Genomic DNA, 22533 nt, shown 5'->3' on the forward strand with positions numbered 1-22533 from the left:
AAGTGAAACAAAATGTCTGGAAACAGGTATTAGATTGTTCTGGGCTGGTTCCTGGCTCAAAAATACCCTGCCTGTGGACTCCAAATATTGTATTGTGTGTTGGGGAACTAGGATGTGAGCTGTGGGCTCTGAGTTTGTGGAAAGGTTTCTGTGTTCTCACAAACTTTTCCCATGGAAACTTAGACATATAAGCTCAGGGAATTTATAGATTGTAGACTAGAATGTGGCTCTTTAAATTCTGTCCAGCTGCTGCTTGAGTCACCTGCTTGAGTAGATTTGTTGTGTCAATCATGGGAAACAGAAACAGGAGGAGTCTCATTTGTTTATGTAAAGGGTAAGATTACTTATGGTGGCTTCACAAAGGTTTAAAGTAGAAACAAACCCACATGAAGTAGAATCTTAAGCGTCTCCAAATTCCTGGTTGTAAATACACACAACAACATATACCAAGAGGATATACTGAATGTACTTTAAATAGCTATTTCAACATTTAGTTATTATATATTTGGCTACCAATACATTTAGCTATTCAGAACCGGTTATAGTCTTAGAACTGACTTTTAGTTTAACTTTTGTACTGCTTTTGATGCTGAGCTTTCTAGTTTGAATGGCACTATGAAATGGGAAATGTGATGTACTGTGTAACTGCCTGGTAATTTCTGCTTAAATTTATTCTACTAATTTATATTCTAATAAAATCTAATGTTAGAGACTTTCAGAGATTTGGAATCTTAACCTTAAGAATAGGTCCAGAGAAATCTTCCTTGAAGTTTTGTGAACCTTTCTTCAACCTATGAAATTTCTTCAGCAAAATTCTGCAGTCTTTAGAAAGATGGGAAGGAATGTTTGCTCAGTGTCAGTTCTGTCATTTGCACCCGAGTTCATTTGTGCTGTTGAATCACATAACTGCACTTAAGCACTGCTGTCTGCTTCATTCAAGTCATGCAAACCTTAGGTGCCTTCCCTGAATTAGAGTTGTCTCTGAAGAGATAAGTGCTTCTGCTTTACAGCACCCAGGCTGTGGCCAAGGTAGAGATATTTTGTGATTTGTCCTGTGGCAGGTTTCTGTGGAATTAAAGACTGTAATTCGTGTTAGTGCTGAGAAATGTGCTGCTTCTGAGCAGCTTAGAGAAGATCCTCACTCCTCAGTTTGAAGGACTGTCGTGGTGTAATTTAGAGATCCTTTGGCAACGCTGAAGAATCCCAAGACGAGTTCTTGTGTTGGCTCTCAGAGCTGCTCTTGAAGCTGTATTGTTCAAGACTTTTGAGTGCTACAGAGGAGATAATGTGTGAGATTTCCTGCTGAAGTTTGCTGCTATTAATGAAGTATCAAAAATATAGTAATTAATAACACAACAAAGAACTTTGGGATATCTTGGGTACAAAAGGCTCTACACATAACGAACTCTTACTGTTTGTCACAATTTACTGTCAAATGTATTGTATGTAAGAATTAATTTTCTGATTTGTTACGGACTGTACGTTTATGAGGAAATGCGTACTTTAACTTAGTTTATAAGTGAAAGGACTTTTCATGCATTCCTTGAAAAATCAGTTCATGCTTTGTTGGCTTTTAACAAGTAAGACATAAATTTAAAAAAACAAGAACAAGCACCACCAACAAACCACAGGGGGGAAAACAGTCGTATTGTTTTAGAAGTTAATTACTTCGAATATTTTTAAACTTGTATGCAGAAGAGCTGTTCATTCATGACTGGGAGACAAATGTCCTATGTCTATTCTCAGTGTTATTTTATGATGGTATATTATTTATATGCCACTGCTGTTTTTTTGGCTGATACTCTGCATCTCTGAGAGGACACAATTTGGGCTTAGAAGAAGACCATATTTAGGTGGTAATTTTCCATATCTTAATGAGCAAATCAGTGATATCTTGTCCAGGCTTGTCAATGCTGCTTCTTGCATCTTGTAGCCCTTGCTGTAGCCACAATTTCTGTAGGAGTGCAAGGTGTGGTGCTGGTCTACCACACCTTTTCAATAAATTTGCAAAGATTCATACTGAAGCAGTCATCTGTATTTTGAGGAGCTCCAAGTTGACCAGATCAGGAGATTGAGCATATCTATACTTTATTCCTAACCTTTTTGCCTTTGTACTCATGATTATTAAAGGGTTTATTAATCCATTTAATAGGAGTCGTTCTTTACTTGCCATCTTTTCATGTCCTGTTACCTCTAAATATATTCAGATACTATGGTCATCTGTTAACCACAAAGATATGGCACAACGGAGCGAGTGAGATTTATTAATTAGATTTGGGTAACTATAGAAATGTAGAGCAGTATTCATAAATAAATGGGCCATTTTAATTTCAAATTTATTCATCTTTTGCCTTCATAAACATGCAGAAACCTGGTCAAAACTTGTTAGCCAAGACATGTAGAGCAGCTTATTTTTATTTGAATAGGGCAACTGTGGTGGCTAATAATAGAGAAAGTGAACTTCTCACCTTTGAATGTCATGGTAATTACTTTCATGTAACTCCTTTGTGGGTTCCTTCATACTTAGAATATTCTATGATTTTATAAACCTTTATTTTCTACTTTTCCTTCTACCCTCCCTTTTAAAAAAAAAAAAAAAAAAAAAAAAATCCAAAAAACCCCGAACAAAACCAAACCAAACCAATTTTCCTTAACTGTTAAGACAATATAGTGGGCTTTTTTTATCTTTCTATGTCAGCCTTCCCATAGGATACAACAGAGTGTATTTTTTCAGATGATGTGTTGCTGCAGAAAAGGTGATTGTCAGCAGTAAGCAAACTATTGAATCAACAAAAGGCTGACACAGCTTTTCTTCTGCTTTGGCTTAATCTTTCACTCTCTTTGTATTTACTGATTGTGTTTTTATGATCACATATCTTTTATTTGTAACACAGTTTGTGAGGTGTTGGTGACTAGCAGAATGCCAGCAGGGAACAAAACAATGCCTTACAATTATTCACTAGGTTGTAGCACCAGAGATGGCTTGCCATCTTTTAACATGCATAGAATAATCATGATCATGTACTCTCATAAGTCACCTCCTTATTTCCTGTGAGAGAGGGAAAAATAGAAGCTTTTGATATAAAAAAAATGTAGAACTGTAATGGTGAAAGATTTAGAAGATTTATTCCGTTGAATCTGAAGATACCTGCCCACCTAACAGAGCATTCAAGATGCATCCACCACACCCAGCTCTGGTTCACAGCTGTCTGTTGCACGGGGATTATTTATCTGCTATCACAATTTACATCTCTGAGGGTTCTGCTGATTCTTAACTCTCTGCACTGAACATTTCCTGCTGGAATTCTAGATGGCTCCCTCTATAAACTGCAACAACAGTAATTCCTGGTGACCTTTTTTTTTTTTTTTCTTACATTTTGGAAGTGCTGGAAACCTGCTCCTTCCTGACAGGTCTGCTTCTTCTCCTGCACCTCTGGCAGCCCAGCAGATTGTTAGTGAGCACTGACAGAGCAGGCTGGCGGGCTCTGTTCCGTTCATAGGGTGGAAGAAAAATGTGTAGAACAAAAGCCAGTGGGGAGTAAAATACAATTTTGAGCAATACTAAACAACCCCTTGTTTCCCTTGTATGAAAAAATTATCTCGCTTGCCACTTAACAAAATGTCTTAAAATTCTGTCAGCTTAGAAAGGAAACACTTGATGGTCACATAATTTCTTTTCTGAGTTCCATTGTGCCAGGTAGTTATTAGTAATCTTATTTACTACAATAAATAAGTTTTCATAATATATAACTTTAGTGAAGATGCAAATTTTTCTAGATTTTTTTACACCTAGTAATTGAATAATTATTTCAGAGTGGAATTAGGAAACTGATAACGCTCTAGCAATACAAAGTGCTATATTTCAGAATAATTATTTCACAAAGCATGGCTATTTCAGGTTGTGTCTAATCACTACTCTGACTGCATTATATAATTTTTTAAATTTAGGGGGTTTTTTCTTAATTTTTTTTTTGTTGTTGTTGTTCTTAATTTTAGTTTTTAATTGTTTCAAGGCTTTATAGTGCAACTACTTCAACAGTGAAATGCGTGTGAGTAATTCTGACTTGTAGATGTCTCCATGATTTTAAAATCAATGTGAATGGTAAACTTCTAAGTATTTGCATAATATAGAACTAATATGTATACACTTTATTTTAATATTTTAAATTTTTGCTTTACCTACAGACAGCCTTTTGATTGATTATCAGTTTACCTTCAGCTTATTACAAGAGGATGATCGTCATCACACTGCCATAAACTTTATAGCAAATCCAGAACAGGTAAGAAAATGTTAATTATTTTGGTTAAGTTTTAGAGACTCTGAATTAAGATTTCCATTGTATTTGACATTGATTAAAGATTTTCAAACCTTTCTAATAAGGTTTTACAGATGGTTCACATTGTTTGAGGGCTGCAAAATTATTCCAGTGCCTTCATTGAAAACCCTTTCTAAGTGGTAGATGTACTTCAGCTAAATCAATACTCTGAAAAATTATCAGTTGGTTTATTTTATTGTTGGTCCCATGAATAACAAGTTTTAGTATCTTCCTGAGATGAATTTAAGGGGTGTAACCTTCTGCTGAGAAAACATTCTTAGGTCAGGAAAGTAATTTTTGGCTTGTGATTAGAATGTAGGCGTTTGCCATATATTTTTTCCTTTGACTTTATAAAGATAATTATTTTGTTATCCTTAGGACAATCTACAAGCATTGCTGTTGTAGTTATATGTTAAATTGCACCCTGTTCTCACCAAAGCAAAAGAGAGAATTGCGTTTGGCAGGGAATCATTACCGTTTCTATTTATGTTTAAAATGAAAACTGGAAGATGATTAAAAGGCTGTATTCAGTTATGTGCAATAAAGTTACAATGTGCAATACATTCTGATATGTTTTATTAACTTCCCTTTTTTTTTCCCCCTAGTCAAATAAAAATTTGGATATATCAATTAATGCATCAAACAACTTTAACCTCAATATTACGTGGTCTATTGGTTCTACAGGTGAGAGTGAATTTTGGTATGATGAGTTTTTCCCCAAATGATTTCATGATCCTTTGAGCTATTTTAACCTGATTGTCTCTTTGTTGCTAATTTTGATAATAAAACTTTGCCAAATGTGTTCTTCTGCCATTATCATTATGCTGTTATTAATTATATTATTTAAACCTCAGATGATAATTTGCAATCTGAGTAAAGCTTCATTAATATGTTGACTTTCTCTCCTATTCAATTAAAATTACTTTGGTAGGAAAAGCTTGTAGCGTATTTAAGTTTTTAAAATGACAGTGTTATGAAATGCTGTGATTTTAATTAAGATAAATTGCTTCCTTAACTACTGCAGAGACTGAGATTTTATTTCTTTGTTTCAGTGTTCAAGCTAAAAATTTAATTATTAACCTTTACATTGATATCAAACAATAAAGTTCTTCTGTGTATGCTGATAAAAGGAGCTGCTTATCTATTTTTTCTCCAACTTTGAACCCCATTACTCTTCTTTGTTTTAATTTAGACAGTTTTTCTGAATTGGTTCTATTGACTTTCTGAAAACACATCCAAGGAGAGAGGCATGATGCTTAAATGAAATCATTAAAAAAAAAATCTTTTTAAAGAAGCTTCAGAGTTTCTCTTAAACTCATGAATTTCTTCAGAAATGCATTTCTGAAGTACTTTACCATAGCATAGTTAGTAATATCTGTTTATTCCTTTATTTTAACTTAGCTCAGTCACTCATTTATTTGCAAAAACTAATAAATGTTTATTACTAGTTATGTTATTAACGCTTTCATGAACAATTAAAAATTGACAGCAAAAGCATAAGATGCAGACAAATTCCCTTTCAGGTTTTATTGAGCTGTTTATTGAAATGAAACATAAATTAAGGAGGAAAGCATATTATCTGTTAAGCTGACCATAATAACTCCCTTGTAAAATTGTGTTACTTCTGTCATGTTTCCAATTCGTATATAATATTTTGAAACCAAAGTTAAAATTTCTGTGAACTCTCGGTATGTATATTAAATATACCTAATGTTCCACATAAACTAGAATAAGGGGTTGTTTTAGAGGGAAGACACCAAAAGGAATTAAGGATTTTTGTTTCTTGTGCAAATTTACTTTGGCATCTTTAATGATGATTAATATTTTCCTGAAATATGTATATTTACACCTGAGCTTTTTAAACTTTCTAGCTGGAACAATATCTGGGGAAGAGATTCCTGTTGTTTCCAAGGTTAATATTAAGGAATACAGGGACAGCTTTTCCTGTGAAAAATTTAACTTTCGAAGCAACCCAAACATCACTTTCTATGTCTATGTCAGCAATTTCTCCTGGCCGATCAAAATACAGGTTAGTGACTGCTTTGTGCTTTTAGAGGTGTTTTTATTTCAGCTTTACGTTGAATTTTATGATTTCACTCAAACAGAAAGTATACAAATAGAGTTATTTGTGTGCTGTATTTTTTGTGTATAATAATTGTATTATGATGGCAATCATAGTATGATTTAAGGCTGGGTTGGATGGGGCTTTGAGCAGCATGACCTAGTGGGAGGTGTTGCTGCCCATGGCAGGGGAGTTGAAATGAGGTGGTCTTTAAGGTCCCTGCCAGCACAAACCATTCCATGATCCTGCTTTAGGTTTTAGTTGTGAGTCAGACTTCAGGCTGTTGATTTTAAAATCGGAATTGAAATTGTTGAACATACTTAATATAACTTTAGCGTTTAGTTGTAAACACAGAAAATTGTATACAAATCTGTATGTACCTGGGTATTTGAATGTAATCCTTTGTTAATGATTGGCTTGTGGAGCCTCTGATTTTTTTAAATGTTGTGTGACTATCACAGACTTCAGTGAAGACTTAAGTATAGTTTATTAGAATTTATGTTCTTTGACTTCATTGGAATCAATTTCATTCAGTATTTTCTGAAGTACTGAGATACTGTGCAGTAGCACACTCAAAAAAAATCAATGCAGCCATGATTCCTTCCTGGCCTGTGAAGTTCCAGAAATATTTTCCTTATAATTACTATGGCTGCACTTGCGAACACAGCAGCCCCTGCATCAATGAAGGAGATTCTTATGTGGCTGAGCCGCTTTTGACTATAACTGCCGTACAGAATTGTCTTAAAATTTAAATTGTTAAAATGATAATAAAATTTCATTATTCCAGGTGATTTATTCCAGAAACAAGTACAAGCTCAAAATACTTTGCAGTTCCCCATAATTACAGATATCCTACAAAATTTCCATTTTAGTGGGAAAAACCTTCCATATTTTTCTAAAATACAGAACCTAACTTTATATATCTATATATAAAAATATATCTATAAATAGAAATAAAAATAGAAAAATATAAACACAAAAGTACATTACAAAATATATATACGATGAAGTGTTCTGTGTTAAAGGAGTCGTCTTCAGGGTAAATGTTTTTGTTGCTTAAAGCTAGAGTTGTCTTTATCATACCTGAGCAGCGACTGTAAATATGTGTTAGTGGTGTCAAAGGATGAATTCATGCAGCTTGCTAGCATTCGTGAATGTACTAGTTAACTAAAAAATCCAAACCCTGAAGACTAGCTGCTTGTTTTTACTCTTCATATTAGGAGTGTTTTCTACACTCTCTCCTGCTTCCTAAGGACAGAACAACTTCAGCTGCCAAACAGGCTTCTTAAACAAATCCATGGGGCAATTTCAACTGTAAATGCATTACACTCTCACCTTTACGACTGCAAGGTGGCTGTATCACCCTTGTAAGACAAACATTATTAAGGTGATGCATTCCTGAGGCGTGCAGCTCCGTGTCATCTGCTGGCAGATCTCTGCTCCTTCTTGTGCTCTTTCCACTGCAGCTTTACACGCTCATGAAGGGAATCCCTGATCATTGATTGCATCCTTCCCCCCCCCTTTTTTTTTTTTTAATTCAGAGTTTTCATTGTGCCATGGTTACACAGATTTTTTAATTTATTTTTGGAGCACATTGAAGTATATCAGTTCAGACAGTTCTGCCTCAGAGGCGGTGGTTCTTGACTATTGCATTCCTTTCCTGTCCTGGTAACTTTCCATAAAAGTCTTATTCCATCTAGAAATTAAGTTACTCAATTTTATGACCAAAAAAGGAAATCTAAGGTCCCACTGGGTAAACTGTTCTAGGATTTTAATTTTCTCCTCTGTATTTGCCTTCCTAAACAAACAAGATTATTATTTAGCTCTCAGCCTTTTTTATGCTGTAATTTCTTCTTTTCCAAGAAAATACCTGAAGTTAACATTACCCCTATAAGTTTCTTGGTTTTGGTTCTCTAGTATTAGATAACATCTCAAATGATAAGTGGAGCAGGGAGCTTTTCAGAGAGAACCAGTTTCATTTTATATGCTAACTTTAAAATTCTGCCTGTAGAACTCTGAACATACTTTTAAAAGTGTATGAAACCTCCTATTACTTAGGGTAAGAGAAGGAACTCATGGTTCATTCCAACACAGAGGCTGAAGTTTCCATGGCCAGTACTAAGTCAGGTCTAATATTTATGATCTTCTACATCTTTATCACTTATTCTACCAGATTTCACCTTCATAACAGGCAAAAGTAGTTGATATTTGTCTTTTTGCACTGCAGGCCTTTCCACTGAAATGGCCACACTACACTGGTCATACCATGCTGGGAAAAACCTGGTATTTTGTGTTAACTCAGTCCTGAAGGCTGTATTTAAACCTGTTAGACCTAAGGAAATTATTGTGGCTTCCTTGAGAGGTATTCTGTTCATTTAATAAGTAAGGTAGCAACATGAAATTTGGCACATGCCTTTTACACAATGCTTTTGCAGAGGACTAAGCACTCCAGCACACTGAGCACTTTTCAAGTACAGTCTGAGTACCAGTCCTCCTGTATTTCCATTATTCATCGCAACTTGTCGAGAATACATTATATAAAACGTGAGTTCCTAAGGAGGCAGAGCTAGTGACCTTACTTCCTTTTAAACTGGTATTTGAAGCTGTTATTGATGTTATTACCAGTGGTGTTATTGGTATGCATTTCACCACTCTGCTCCGGTGCCTCCTGTTATCCTGTTACGGAGTTAAGATTGCTGGGATCTTTCATTGGGAGGATTTGGGTGTTTGAGTTACTGCTCTTTTCTTTTTCTATAGGAAAAGAAACAGCCTTCCTCATTATACAAGACATTTAGTTCACTTCCTGTTAAAGTCACCTATATTATCTCTGGTTTTGCATTCATTTATCTCCAAGATTTTCATGACTATAAGGAAAAACTGTCCATCCCAGCAGGTGATTATTTATTGGGATCAATGGCTCACAGCTGCTTCCTCAGGTAGTTTTATTATTCATGTTACCTATTCAGCAAGCTTGCATTTTTTTTCCCAAAATGTTAATAAATCCCTGGTGGCTCTAAACCAAAATATCTTCTAAAGAAATATGATTTCTTGGCTTTGAAAAAAAGGTGTGTGGTGATTGGTGTCAGTCAGAACAGTTCTTTGAGGTGTACTGGTCTGTGATAGGCAGCGACCCATTTCATTGTTGTCACCTCTGAATACAAATTCTTCAGCACTGGAAAGCAGTGAATTACTTGCCAAATATAGAAGCTGTGTAGGAAATGTTCAGTTTCTTTCAGCTGTACTGCTGCTCTCTTTATGGAATGTATTGCAGGTTCCCATCAGGAACACCCTTCTGTCCATGGGCCCAGAGCCAGGTGATCTCTGCAGCTCTCAGGGGAAAGCACTGCATTGAAATGTCCTGAAGCTAAAGGCATCTTATTTAGCTGTAAAATCTCTTCTCCCTTGAGGAAGGAAGCAGAGAAGTGACATAGTTGCATAAGGCATCATTAGAAAGGTGGTGTTGTGGGACATCCTCAGCTTAGAGCTGTTTCCACAAATAAAACTACTGTCTCTTGACCTGGCTGTAAAATGAGCAGGTGCCAGTTTTTCCTCAGAAGTAGTTATACTCTGGTACACATATGTTGGATATTTCCCTGCTGAATAATTGTAACAGCTTATACCACACTTTTTCTCCATTTCCTGTAATTCAGAGTTGCTGATGAGCAAGGATGGATTAAGGCCCTTAAGCTCAACTTGCCCAACTTTCATGAGCACAGTAGTTTATGCTTATTTTCAAAGGAAATCTGTATAAATTATCTTTGTTAACGGTGTTAACAGAAGTGTCTCAAGTAAGAGGATGTGGTTTATAATCCACATGTTCAGGTTTGACTGTCTTTGACAGTCCCAAACCTTTAGGTGTATTTTGTCTTCTCTATCAGTTAAAGAGGACTCCATGAGAAAATACTCTTGCCTTAAAATAGGCTAGATTTCTGAACAGAATATCTGACAAAAGCTTCATAACTTATTTCTGCTCATTTTTATTTTATTTTGAGAGTCAGTGTAATTCAGACTCCAGTGGTAATGGAATTTGAAGGCTGTAACATTTATTGAAAAGCAGTAACTCAGACTGTAGCCAGCACCTCAAACAGTGGTCAATGGTCCCTGAAGTTGTAAGCAGTCTTAAAGCTTGGGCTTCTGACAGCTATGCAAATATTAATAACAGCAGTCACAACATGTTCTTCAGTCTCAGGAAACTAATTTTATGGCAAGGGATTTTTGTCATTTAAGCTGGTAACAGATGTATTTTCTTTTTTTTCTTCATTTGCTCCCATATTCTGGAAAGCAGTGACAGCAAATGAAAAAGCAAATACCCTTAAAACGCTGTCCTGGCTATTTGTCTGATCGCTGTCCCTAAGGGCAGCAGTAACATCCCTGCTTCAGCATCAGCTGCATTCCTGCACCTAGATCTCTTTATAACTGTCCAACTTGTAAGTCTGAGCTCAGCTTGTGCCTGAGCAGCAAAATTTTCTACCAATTTTAAAGCTGAATCTGGAGATCATAATAACAACTGTTCTACTAGTTATTTCCTTTCTTCCCTGAAGTGTAAATGAAAGATTCACAAGTGTCTGAGTTTTAATTGGGAGGGTCAGTTCAAATTGTAAGGTTCAACCTCAGCAGCAAAGCACTGTCTGGCAAAATTAGGTTTATGTTTAATGAAAAAAAAAATCTTGTTATACATTTTTGAACATAGCATAGTTAAACATGTTTCCACAGCATAAAATAATTACCGTTGCAGTGAATTTAGACAGGATGTTGGTATACACACATAGAATGCCCTGATGTGTTTGAAAAAGTTTAATATTTTTATGCAAGCCTACTTGGAGCTCTGGTTTTTTATGCACTGTGGTTTCTGACGGAAACTCTCTTTGGCACTCTGTGTTGGTTTGTATACCAGAACAGAATAATGAAAGATGGTGATGATTTACATTTTATTTGTACGTAGCACAACAAATAATCAGAACTACTTCATATATAAATCTTCAAGTGATTTTTTTTTTAAAATCTGAAACTAGTGTTCTTTCAGTTTACTGGCTCCTGTTTCAGAATTGATTTTTTCTTCCCCTGTTAATAGCCTGCATGTAGCAACTGAAGGAGGAGTGTAGTGTAAATCAAGAAGCATATCTACCCTTGTAATAAAATTTACGGTGTGGTATAATTTATTTCAGCTTTCTGCTTTTGTTTTGAACTTCATTTGAATTTTTAACATTCATGAGTGACTTAACATGTTGTAAAAGCTCCAGGAAGTAAAACTTGTCAGTCACCCCCATTAGAATTTACAACAGTATCACAACCCTAATAACTAAATTAACAAAAAAAGATCAGATCTCTCTGGCTTTTAAAGCCTTGCTGAATTTTGCTAAGGTCATGATTGTGGACCCTTTGCTTGGCTATTGTGTATTTATCCACACGTAGCTGTGTTTGTAGCTGTGCCACCAGTGATTGCATGCCTAAATTTAATCCCTATGATTTATGGTGAACAATTCAATTTCTAAGTGCCTTAATGGTTTTCATAGAGGCTGCTGAGTAACTGCATATAGCAATGTATGCAGACACTATAATTCCTAAAACACTAAACAGGTATTGATGATGAAGTGGATGCATTAACTTCCAAAACGACTTCGATGTTTTCTTACAGTAAATGTAAAATCCCTGTTTAAAATAGGTTTGAAAGTAGTATACCAAGAACAAAAACCTGGGGAATCCATTGAAATATCATTTAGTGACAATTCTGCAAGGAGCAGGAACTTCTGCCAGAACAGAAAAAATAACAGGAATAGAAGGCAACCTGCAGTACAGGGTGGGTTTGTTTATAGATGACTGAGGTATAGCCCAAAATGGACATATATGTGGTTTCAGTTTTCAGTAGGGATGGTGATATTGATCATTATGAAAAGTCAGGATTGATAATAATAATATTAATAATAATCTTTTAAATGCCTCCAGGAGTGGTGACTGCACCATTGCCCTGGGGAGCCTGTGTCAATGCTTGACATCCCTTTCTGTGAAAACATTTCTCCTAAGATGCAATCTGAACATCCACATTTTCAACTTGAGGCCATTTTCTCTCATCCTCCATTTTGCTGGATGCAAAAGCTGTGTTTAATGTGCTCACATTATGCATCAGGTCATATCAATCCTGGACTCTGAAGAGAAATTGCAGTGCCAAAGGCATGAGGGGTGGGAACACGAGACGGAGGAAGTGCAAATACAAGTTCCCATCTGAATGTAAGAAGGAAGTGATCCAAATAACAAGAGATTTGGTAAACTGCAGTGCTTTGGAAGAGATTTTGAAGGAAGGTTATCTTAGTGTGTTTAGTATTTGGGCAGCTTTTATGCATTGAATATAGGCATTAAATTATACAGGGAATTAGAATGAAAGAATGTATATCTGAAGAAGTGGAATCTCCATAACAGATCACAAGGCTGCTCATGGTATATTTGTCCTCCAATATTCTGTCAAAGTGGCAGAATAACCATCTGATAACATCTAATCACCTTTCTGCTCATGGCATTTAGGTTGTTAGACAGCAAAAAGTCCAGAAATTCAGGTTTTTGTCTTCCATAATATTGTTTTTTTTAATATATGATTGAAATGTATTAAATGGACTTTTTGCTCTATAGTTACTTTTAGAAAAAGAACAACTCCTGTAAGTGGAGAAATTAAAAATTATTTTAAAATTGAATTCAGGACAGCAGCATGAAGGTAAAGTTTCATTTTCTTCATTGCTGGTATCGAAAGCAAAACTCAGTTCTGTTTTTCAAAACATGAAATACCATTGTTAAAATTCTCAGGCATAGTTACATTATTGCAGGTGTATCTGTTACATGTACAATTACTGCATTTTAGAAAGTATTTGGAAATTACTACCCAAATAGAGACTGCTACAGTAATTATGGTTACTTTTTTCCTTTCTTAGGCAATCAGATTTAATACCAGAAACCTACTGGTTCTTGCCTTGGAAAATGGACTATCTATAATATCTATAATTATTTTCTTGGAATTGTAAGATCAATTGTATGGAGAATAAATCCCAAGGCTGTATAATATTCCCCAAAGGCTTGATGTGCCCAAATCCAATGAAGACTTTCCAAAATGCTTGCCATAATTCCTAAAGTATTGCTAAAAAGAGGAGGTGTTTCCTGATTATTAGATTATACCTTTTTAACTTTTTATAATGCTAAACCAGTTAACATTTGTCTTAAAATATACTAGAACAAGGTTGCCAACCATATCATGCCAACTTCCACACCAATAAATGTAAATATTCTATTCATTATTCTTCCTGGTACCTTTCTTTTCCCAATCATCTTAGAAAAGGCATAATATGAGCCACCAGAATATCTGTAAATATTTAACATTGTTGATGTATTTCTGAGAAAGCAGAAGCCTCGTTAATAGTTCAGCTGATGATTTAAGGGAACCAAAATACGTAATTAAGAGATAATTAGTCCTCAGTGATGCATAGTTTTAATTGGTGTATAATTTGAATGTCTGAAATAAGAACTTGTGTAACGGATGTGCCACTTGTGTAGGGCTTTCTTTTCCCGGCAGAACAAGGCATCATCTATTGGTGGTTGTATAACACATTAGAGAGGTATAGATACTGTATTTACTAATAAAAATTATCTCATTATGATGTAGATATTGATGTTTTCTCTCCTGAACCTCCATTTCTCTTACATACTTACTGAAGCAAATTTTAGTTAGAAAATTTTGAATGCAATTTAAAAAAAAAAAAAAAAAATTACTTCGAGATACCTTATGTTTTTTCAGGACTTTTGATATAGCTATAGAAAAATAAATCAAAATTTATTTTGATAAAATCAAAAAATAAATCAATTATTCCTCTTGGGATTTGGGATGGGAACATATGGGAACATATGGTGGGGTATAGAAACCTTTTGTTCAATAACAAGAAAGAAAAACTTTGAAATATTAAGATTCTCCCTGTAGAAAACATCTATGCCTTGTTGAACTGCAGAAGCTTATAAAGGTCATACACACTGGCTTCAGAATTATTTGAAAGTAAATGTTTTGTTCATAGGGGATCAGAATGGAAATAGGAAGCTGGTGGGAGAGAACAGATATTTTCGAACTATTTATCATGACTGTCAGGAACTCCTTTGTCAGAAGGATTAATACAACCTTAGTTGCTCTCTGTGATCAGGATTTTATAGAAAAATGTGGGCAATGTACAGGCTTTATGTTTCTTATAGCTTTGTTTAAATTTGGATTTCCACCAAATCCATGTTTTTCAACATTTCTTAGTAAACAAAGTGTCAGTGGCCCGAAATCAGTTTAGAAACTTCAGTGTAGGGGGTTTTTGAGGAAGACTTCTCAAGAGCCCCACTGAACAGTGAAGATGATGATGATGATAATGATGATGAGCCTCACCAACATCACGGTGGTCCTGACGTGGACAGGAGTTCCAGGGTTAGGAGGAGCAGCTCGTGTGTCTCCTAAGCTCCTCTGGCTCCAGGTGCTCACGTACAACATGGGATTGTCCTGCAACAACAGCATGTGGGCACTTGTGCCACGACCTGGAGGCTGAATCTGACCTCTGAGCACTGAACCAACAAGATGATGGGGAACTCTCTCTGAGCCAGTGGTCCTGGAGAAAGAACTTTCCAGTGCTAGGTAGCCTTGACAACACTGGCTGCAAATACAGTTCTGGGATTTTGCTTAAAGCTTCAAAGCTTAGTTCCTCAGGCCGTGGCAAAATAGCTGAAAACTGTAGGAATGCTTACAGCTGAGTTTGCAGGGCTCTCTACATCCCAGTTTTCCAAAAAGCAATGAAGCTTCAACATTTGAGACTGTTTTATGTGCAGGAGCATTCTCAGGAGTGAGCTCAGGTGTCATCAGCATCCTTAGTGCAAGGAGTGCTACCTTAGATTAAGCAGGCATTCACGCTTAAGAAGGATTATTTTAGTGAACCAGTCCTTTTGGTGGCACTCTAATGTGTAAGAGTTGTTGCAGTCACAGATGCAAGGAGCTGAACTTCATATCTGCTGCTAGAATCAATCCTTGAGAATGGAAAAGAGTTGCCATATATTGACCTTCGGGAGCTCTTTAAGGTGTAATTTTTATTTATTTATTATTTTTTTTAAGCTTGATATTAATCTCTGAACTATTTGGCCAGTGTAATAATTTCTGTGATGAAATAACAAAATGAAAATATTACTCGGTGAGACTCCAGGATTTAAAAAAACAGAGCCATTCTGTGGTTCCTTGTGGACTAACCAATGCATAAATGGGTGGAGCTGGGCTGACCAGTGTGAACATATGCAGAAGTCACAGTCGACAAATGCTTTTTCTGAGAAATGCAGAAGGAACAGCACAAAGTCAAGTAGAGTCACAAGCTCTTTGTTTATCAAGAAGACAAGCTCAGACCTTCAAACTTGGCTGATAATTGGGCAAATTCTGAGGAGGTGCTGTGCTCTCTGTTAGATTATAATTTGAATGCTCACTTCTTCAGGCTGTGGAAAAGGATAACAGACTCATGATTCTGTTTGGTTTCATTATGAAATGCTGATTGTTTTATTTTGAAATGCTTTAAGGACTTTTAAATTGTGATAATGATGCCATTTTAAAAGTCCCTTGAATTCTTTATTATTTGGAAGCTAATTTAATGTATTTTGAAGAAAACCAAAAGAAAACCCAAAAAGTGCTTGTTCTATGTTGGACAAACATATTTTGTGCCTTCAGGGAAACAGGACAAACAATTATCAGACATAGATAGTCAGATAAGCATATTGAGCAAGAGGGTAGAGAGCTTGCAGGTCATCTGCTTCTTTTAAAATCTGGCTTTAAGTACATTAGTTACTTGTCATTACTTTTTCATGTAAGCACTTGATTTCATTGCTACCTAGGTGTTACATCTCATAGATGATAAATGCAGAAGGGGCTGCTTTGGTCATATAATTTGAAATGAGACATAAACTAAAGGGTAGGCTTTCATAAATTAATTGCAGTTTGAACTAGACCATATACTAAAAGTAAAAAAAAAAAAAAAATCACTCTTGGCCTAAATATTTCTAAAAAGGGGACTTTTAGACACTTGACTTCTGCTACTTAGTTCTGACTGTCAATTATTGCCACTGTTCAAAAATACTTGATTCATGGTAAGTGTAGCTTTCCAAGGGCTACTCTTGAAATATAATTTTGTGCTAGAAAGGAGAGCTTCCCCCTATAAAGGATGTGATGTTGCAAATACCATATACTCTATCACCTTTTTTTGGCTCTTCTCTGAACCCTCCAGTTTTCGGTATCCCTTGGGAGCTGTGGGAGCCAGAACTGGGTGTGCTTTTCCAGGTGTCATTGGATCTGTTTTGGGTGCAGTTAATGATGTACTTGAGGGGGCAGAAAAAGAGGGGTTTGGACATGCTGTGCTGCTGAGGGAAGCAGAGCAGCCTTAGTTCCATGGTTCCTACTCTTTCTTTTTGTGACTCCAATCCATCCTTTTTGCTGCATTCAATATTTTCCTCTATATGCCCCGGAGTACCATCGCCCCTTCATCACAGCATTGGGAATTTAATGAGTATCTTCCACAACCCCAATTATTTTTTAATGTCACTAAGTCCAGAATATCATCCTTGAAAATGATCTTCATTCTTTGATTCTCCATTTATATAATCAAATCCAGTTTTACTACTCTTACCTTTCCCTTATCCTCCTATACACATGGCTTTGGAAGTGACCTATTATTTTCATTTTCTTTCCTCAGCATGCCAGGTAAAAGCATATTAATGATGATACTGTTTTACTGCAACTTATTGACAGAAGCTTTAAATAGCACTAGAAAACAAAGATCTAAGAATCTTGCTGTGCCTTGCATTCGAAACACATTTGTAAAAATGTGAATCTCTATTTGCAATTGCGTTTTACATTAGTTAAAAGTTTAATAAGTGCCATGCTAAATTTTTATTCTAGTCCCTCAAAGCAGGGGTTTTATCAGAAGGATTAATACAATCTTTTTACATGTAGAAACAGGAAAATATCCAGAATAAGTTCTGTTAGTCATATTGCTGGGGATTTGTTAGGAATAGGTTAGGAGATGTAGACATGGATTGGAGTGCAACAATCTCCTGTGAAAATGTGTAAGAACTGCTGGTTGTAGAATACTTGTTTGGAGCACATATATTCTTAAAGTTGATAAAATGAATTTTTAGACCAACATACTGTACAGATTTTTTTATTCTAGTACTACAGTATTATTTGTCTTACTGATTTTTATTATTTATCTTACTAATTTTTATTCATCGCTCTCATCTTTCATTGCTAGCTTTTCATTAACATCCTTCACAAAAAAGGGGGAAGATGAATCTTAGGTCTTTCTTCCCTTCCTTTTTTGTTTCTGTTTCATAATGTCCTCATTTTACTTTCTTGTCCTTTCTTTTTATTGTAATCCCTTACAGTGACAAGAAAAATACACAAGACTGACATTATTACAGATTGCAGTCTTGTTAAAATTGCCATATTAACTATGAGGCCAGGTAGTGAAAACCCATTCAAGCTGTCAGATATTCTCAAGTAAGTGAAAGAAAAGCTGTTTGTATGTGTGTAGAATCATCATTACTCCTTTGTCCCCTAATATCATCTTAGTGCAAGCTATGAATTGTTTTCATTGAAGGTAATTTTGGTTTTGTTCTGTTCTCAGTGGTAGGGTCTGAGAAATTCGCTGCTGTGTACATATGAGAGGTTTGCAGAAATGACTGATTTTTATGGATAAAAGTTTCGTTTTAGTTATCTCTAGTGGAAATGTCAGAATTTCTGACTCTGGGGAGCAGAACAGTTTATAGATGAACACCTTAAAATCTCAGGTCCAGCTCTCTGCTCAAATCAGGGCAAACTTCAAAGTATGGTCTGATTGTTCAAAACCTTGTCTAGTAATTTTCTTTTCTGCATCTGTTGGAGGTTCTGTCCATTGTATCTAATCCTCTTTCTGTGCACCTCTGAGTCCATTTTCTTTGCAACTTACCCCTTCTTTCTTTGCTCTCTCTTTAAAACATTCAAAGTTTATTGCTTCTCTGTACAGTGAGTTCAATGAATTTGCAGAAGACATTAAGATCAATAGCAGGAATTCAGTGCAATTCACTTCATTCTCCTTGAGAGTCCCTCCAACCCCCAGGCTTTAAAAATAATGAAGATAGTTATAAATTTGAGCTTTTGTTTTAAATAATAAGTTGTGTAATATAAATATAGGGCAGTTTATTTTGGTATTTATTCAGCATTTTGAGCCAAATATTTATATCTACCTTCATAAAGAAAAAATATTACTTAAATGACATCTGGATAGTTGTCTTCTCTCTCTCTCTCCCCCTCCGCCCCTTTTTTTTTTTTTTTTTTTTTTTTTTTTTTTTGGCATGATTTCTTAAATACACATTCCTGGATTGAAAATTTGACCATGCTTGTGTGTCCAGACCAGAGATTGGAAAGGCCAAGGACAGAGATGGAGTACATCTCTTAATGGTTCGACTCAATTATCTTAGAGGTGTTTTCCAACTTAGAAGACTGTATAAATATTATTCAGTAGCAGTGAGGATAAAAAGGGGGAGACAGTGTAAAACTGCATTTAAACTGAAATATAAGGGTAGAAATACAGTATTTTTTTTATTGTTACTGTTAGACTTCGCAGCATAGGAGGTGAGATGTCAGTGGAGAAAGGATTCATAAAATGTTTATTCAGAGGTTTGAAAGAAACTTTTTGGCTTTGCTTTCTCACTGGGGATGCATTATTCCACTCCTGAGCATGAGCCTGGTGTAAATGTGTCACTGCATCCATGCCAAAATGAAGGCATTCAGTGACATTCTGAAGTGCTTTTGTCAGCTCTTCAGTGAGGATTCGACAACAAACGTGCCTAAGTCACAGATGTATCAGCATTCTTGTGGTTAAGACCCACATGCACCAGTAAGAATAGATTTTTCCTTTTCTCTTGCCCTCTCTTTAGGCTTTAGAAAAGGCAAAAAGCTATTTAATTCACATCATACTTCTATTAACTACTGTAAGCTGATAATGCTTTTTTTGTAAAGTGATTACGTTGTTGGTTTTTTGGTTTGTTGTTTTTTGTTTTTTAAACTAATAACACTTCATTTATATTCTGTGGGCATTAACCACAAAACTTGATTTGTTTTGAAAATCTTTTTTAGCTGTATTCATCTGTGGTAAGGCAAGTGGTGGGAAAGAAAAATCAATTGCTGCTGTATTATTTGCAAAGCAATCAATTCACTTCTCCATTCTAACTAGAAGAGGCATCCTGAGGAGCTGGGAAAATTACACTAATCTGATATGTTTGGATCTTCGTTTCATTGTAAAGACTGATACTCATCTCCTTACATCCACTTCCTTTGAATTTTATTTAGAGTTCACATAGATAAGAGATACTTGAACACATCTTGGATGTGGATATAATCACCCTGTTCTTTTGACAGTACTTTGTCTTTTTTGGTCTTGTTTTGGCATTGATTCATTTTCTGTAGTTATTATTTGGACCTGAACAATGTCTTAAAATTATGTGTTTAATTTATGAAAGGGAAGGAAACAGTAACTTAGTCTGTGGTTTTCATGCATACTAAATACTATTCTATCCAAGACTTGATTCCATTATTACTGTTTTCATTAAAATAAATTTTACTTCTTTTTACTAACTGCTGATGTAATTAAGAAAATGAAGAAAGTGAAGGGCTATAAGCTTTATATACTGAACTTCAAGTTTTGCAAATACACATTTACAATTAGGGTTTTTTCTGACATAATATCTATATAGGCTCAGAGCTGACAGTAATCTTTTCCATTATCAGGATATGTTAAACCTGAAACTGTTTAAGCAAATGTTTTCATAAACTCATCTATCTGTTTTAAAAACCAAAATTTCTTCATGATCTGAACTTTAAATTGTTTCACAATTCCTTTATTTACGTATATAACCATTGTGTTTAGACGCATTTCTTATTGTGCAGCCGTTGTCTATGACATCAGTAGCTCTTCATTCTTCCTGGTGTGTATTCCCTTTTCTGTGTTTATACATGGCAATCCTATTCCTTGTCAGCCTTTTAGCCGATGAAGCAAGCTCTGTTCTTTGTGTTTAGGATTCATTTTCTGTTCCCCTCCCGGCCACCCTAATGTCTCTTCACCTACTGCTTGAGTCTTTCAGTGGAATGACAGTGCAGGGTACAGTCATTTGTCTGTCAAAACATCCTTTTGCAGTGAGAAGATTAAATTGCACAGCACCATTGTTACTGTTACAATTTTGGTTACTCCATTAAGATGCCACACATTCCATTTGTATTTTTCTTTTTGCTTGCCTGGTGCAGTTTGAGGATGTTGCTTTAGTGCTGTTTATTCTACACCTGTTGTAGCCAGATGGAAAAAGGGCAGGACTTCTGTTTTAGTAATATTAACAATTTCACTTGAAATAATAAACTTATAATAATAATGATTTTGTTTGAGGTGACAAATTCAAATTATATGCTAGTATCATAGAATTTAATCAATTAAGGAAACTATTGAAATCTGAGTGCCTAATTGCAATGTGTAGATGCTTTGCCATGGGAGTACCAATGTGAATTTCTACTCCTGAGTTTGCAAATGCTCTGTGAGATCATTAACTGGTGTTTCATTTGTGGGATGTTTTTGCGTGGTTGAACATTCACAGTGGTAAATAACATGGCATTGAACCAACAATTTCTGTTCAGGTCTACTCACGTGCTGTCTCCATTAGCACAAATACTGAGTTACTACGGCTGCATTCACTATGTTCAAAATAACTTTGTGCGTGAATTTTCATTTCACTGAAATAACCTATGCTTAAATACTTGCTCATATTTTTTAAACTGTATTGTTGTGGTTTTATTGTGATATTTAAACATTACCTTTGTTTAACCCCAGTCAGTGTGGTGTATGGAGCAAATCGTGGTGGAAGGGATTTTTCATTTTGGTATTTTTAGTTTAAACTGATAATTATGGAAGATACAGTAGTGACAATTTACTAACAATATGATATTAGGTGTGCTAAGGTTAATTGTGTTTTTTATCAGAAAGGACTTAATGGGAAATGCTACATCATTGCAATAACATTGCCAGGGTTTCTAAAGGGAAAGATTCAATTGTTATTAATTATATACAATGCTAATGCTATGGTTTTAAAAGGCTTTTTAAAGCTACAGCGTAGTGAAAGAAAGTAATTTAAATGATCATGCTAAGTAATATTATACTTTAAAAATTCTACTGCTAAGCTGACACCTTTTATATTAATAGCATTCAAACAGGAACTCAGCATACAAAGAGAACAAAATGATAAGGCATTCAAAGACATAAACCAGGATTAGTTGTCATGAAGGACAGTGTTTTAAATAGCATTTTTAAAGCAGTCCTTTTGCTCTACTCAGCTCTTCCTGGATTCAACTTGAGAGTTCAGAGGATAGTAAAAATTTAAAGCAGTTTAGAAAAAATTACTTGAGACAATACTGAAGTGACTTCACTTGTTAAGAAGACTTGAAAGACTGATACTGCAGCTCAGGTTGTTTGAATGATAATGGGGGAAGGAGATGGAGAAAGGGAGCAAGAAGAGCAAACAGGACTAAATACCAGTGGGAGGTACTTTGTTTAGACAAGCTAAAAGGAAAGGTGGCACAGGCAGTTTCTAAAATCTCTGAAACCAGACGTTTTTAGAAAGGAATGATGTAACTACCTCTCTGGACAGATTTGATTCTCCTTCGGGAGAATCTGCTGTACTTGATGTGCTTTTGTTTTGTTTTCTGTGATATAATTTTCCTTTTACAACTCTGTGATTTTTTTTTTTTTCTTTCCTTTTTGATGTGAACATTTTTTGTATGTGAACAATTTCTAACCACAAAAGTGAAGTGAATCCACTGGTGACATCTTACTAAATAATTGAAATAATCCTTTTTGTGATATGACACATAGGTATCCTATGTGTCTTATCATAACACAAGCCACCCTGAAGAATTGTGGAGGGAAAACAGTAGTGAGGATGAAAAGTGTTTACAATTATCTTTGACGTTGTTATGAGACAGCAATAATCGACAATTTAAAAAAAAGTTTCATAAAAACAGTGATTACTACAAAGCAGTTAATGGGCTTCAGAAATGCAGGATTAAACTGGTCCATTTTCAGCTTTGTAAGTTTGCTGTGAACA

General features: G+C 35.4%; 1 protein-coding gene across 8 annotated transcripts in view; it reads left to right on the forward strand.

Moving 5' to 3' along the window:
* ATRNL1 (attractin like 1) overlaps positions 1-22533 on the forward strand; it is a 432362-nt gene that overhangs the window by 174735 nt on the left and 235094 nt on the right. For all 8 annotated transcript variants that reach the window (XM_040071146.2, XM_040071147.2, XM_040071148.2 and 5 more), the window contains exons 22-24: positions 4186-4280; positions 4922-5000; positions 6188-6345. In XM_040071146.2, coding sequence (XP_039927080.1) covers positions 4186-4280; positions 4922-5000; positions 6188-6345 — 332 coding nt within the window. The remainder of the gene's footprint in view (positions 1-4185; positions 4281-4921; positions 5001-6187; positions 6346-22533) is intronic.

Source organism: Hirundo rustica, chromosome 8 (assembly GCF_015227805.2).
Source record: "Hirundo rustica isolate bHirRus1 chromosome 8, bHirRus1.pri.v3, whole genome shotgun sequence".
Lineage (NCBI taxonomy): Eukaryota > Metazoa > Chordata > Aves > Passeriformes > Hirundinidae > Hirundo > Hirundo rustica.